Source organism: Brassica rapa, chromosome A03, assembly GCF_000309985.2.
Source record: "Brassica rapa cultivar Chiifu-401-42 chromosome A03, CAAS_Brap_v3.01, whole genome shotgun sequence".
Classification (NCBI taxonomy): Eukaryota; Viridiplantae; Streptophyta; class Magnoliopsida; order Brassicales; family Brassicaceae; genus Brassica; species Brassica rapa.
The window spans coordinates 10,985,285-10,986,620 of NC_024797.2; the positions used below are offsets into that span (position 1 = coordinate 10,985,285).

Sequence of the window (1,336 nt, forward strand, 5' to 3'; positions counted from 1 at the left end):
TGGAATAATATAGTACGTATTATATTTTGCGCCAAAAATCGACGCATTTAGTTAAAATCATCCATCGTTTCATTACATTACTAATACAACAATAGTATCATATGATAACGTTTCTCTTATTTTATCACTTTTATTATATTTCGAACATTTGTTTCTTTAGTGAGACAAAGCTTAACAAGAGAGGTTATCTCCAGGTTCAACTCCAAGCTTACCACAATAGTCACGGAAATATCCAATCCTTTTCTCGACCGTTGCAGGATTTCTTCCGCTACACTCCATACCATTTATAGCTCTAATGGTCGCTCCAAAGCCCTGGTTAAATTTCCCCTTAACATTAGTGGTCCAGAACCAGAAAGCGGTTTTGAAAGCAAGAGCTGGGTCTTGAGCCACTTTCTCTGGGGAAGCCAATATGTTCTCGTTTAGGTCCCTGCCACATTGACCGTAGTTGTAGTTCCAGGAGAGCTGGATCGGACCACGACCATAGTAGCCCTTTCCTGGTGCACATGGGAAGTCTGTGTTCTCTTTGTCGCAATAGTCTTCAGCCTTGGCAGGTCCATCTATTTCCTCAATGTAGCACATGACTGCAACGAGGTATAACCAAATGGGTTACAAAAACGAATTCTATTAGTGGCATACAAGCTGAACCAAATATAAATAAATTAGATCCAACCAAAGTTATATATGTATTATAAACCAATTAAATCAAGATAAACTAAAGCTAAAAGAGCTTTATTAATTTTAAATAAATATTTTATATTTTATATCCAAAAATAAATAAAACAACTGTTTTGGAAATGAAATAACCGAACCAACAAATAACTGAATGTCTAAAACCCTATGAGATTTACTTACATTCTGTTTCATGAGTGACGTGAGCAAAGAACGCAGCGATCTCTCGTTTTGATATGGAAGAACCGAAGCTCGGATAGGAGTTAGCTGCGGCAATGAAGGCGTTGTAAGAGTAAAACCCTTTACCTGCACAACCATCTCTTGCTTGGCTTATTATAGAGTTAAAGAATTCTGGTGTCACCGTTTCTTCAAGCGAAACGGCGTCTCCGCCTCCACCGCCATTGTTTCCGCCACCGCCGCCTTGGCAAGGGCCTTCACGACAGCCGTCGCCGCAGTAGTCCTCTGTCTGACCACAGTAACCCCATTTGCTGCAGCAGAAGTCAGAGGCACACCCGCAGTTTTGGGAGGTCACTGGTTTGGAAACGGTTAGGATCAAGACAGAGAGAGTTGTGAGAAGGACTAATGGGTGTTTTTTTGTTGTGGATTTGGCGTTATTCGCCATTGTTTTTGATGTTGTTTGTATGTGTTTGGGACTTAGAGATGTATA

At 40.4% G+C, this 1,336-nt stretch overlaps 1 protein-coding gene across 1 annotated transcript; it reads right to left on the bottom strand.

The window, feature by feature from the left end:
• LOC103858078 (endochitinase CHI) lies at positions 1 to 1,336 on the bottom strand. Its single transcript, XM_009135367.3, has 2 exons — positions 853 to 1,336; positions 1 to 581 (listed from the first exon to the last, which is right to left on the bottom strand). Exons 1-2 carry the CDS (start codon positions 1,289 to 1,291, stop codon positions 172 to 174), a joined length of 849 nt encoding a protein of 282 aa, XP_009133615.1. The 5' UTR covers positions 1,292 to 1,336; the 3' UTR covers positions 1 to 171.

Coding starts and splice junctions, on each gene's coding strand:
- LOC103858078 (XM_009135367.3), bottom strand. CDS start 1,291: ATGGCGAATAACGCCAAATCCACAACAAAAAAACACCCATTAGTCCTT. Junction 582..852: donor CGTCACTCATGAAACAGAAT/GTAAGTAAATCT, acceptor ACCTCGTTGCAG/TCATGTGCTACATTGAGGAA.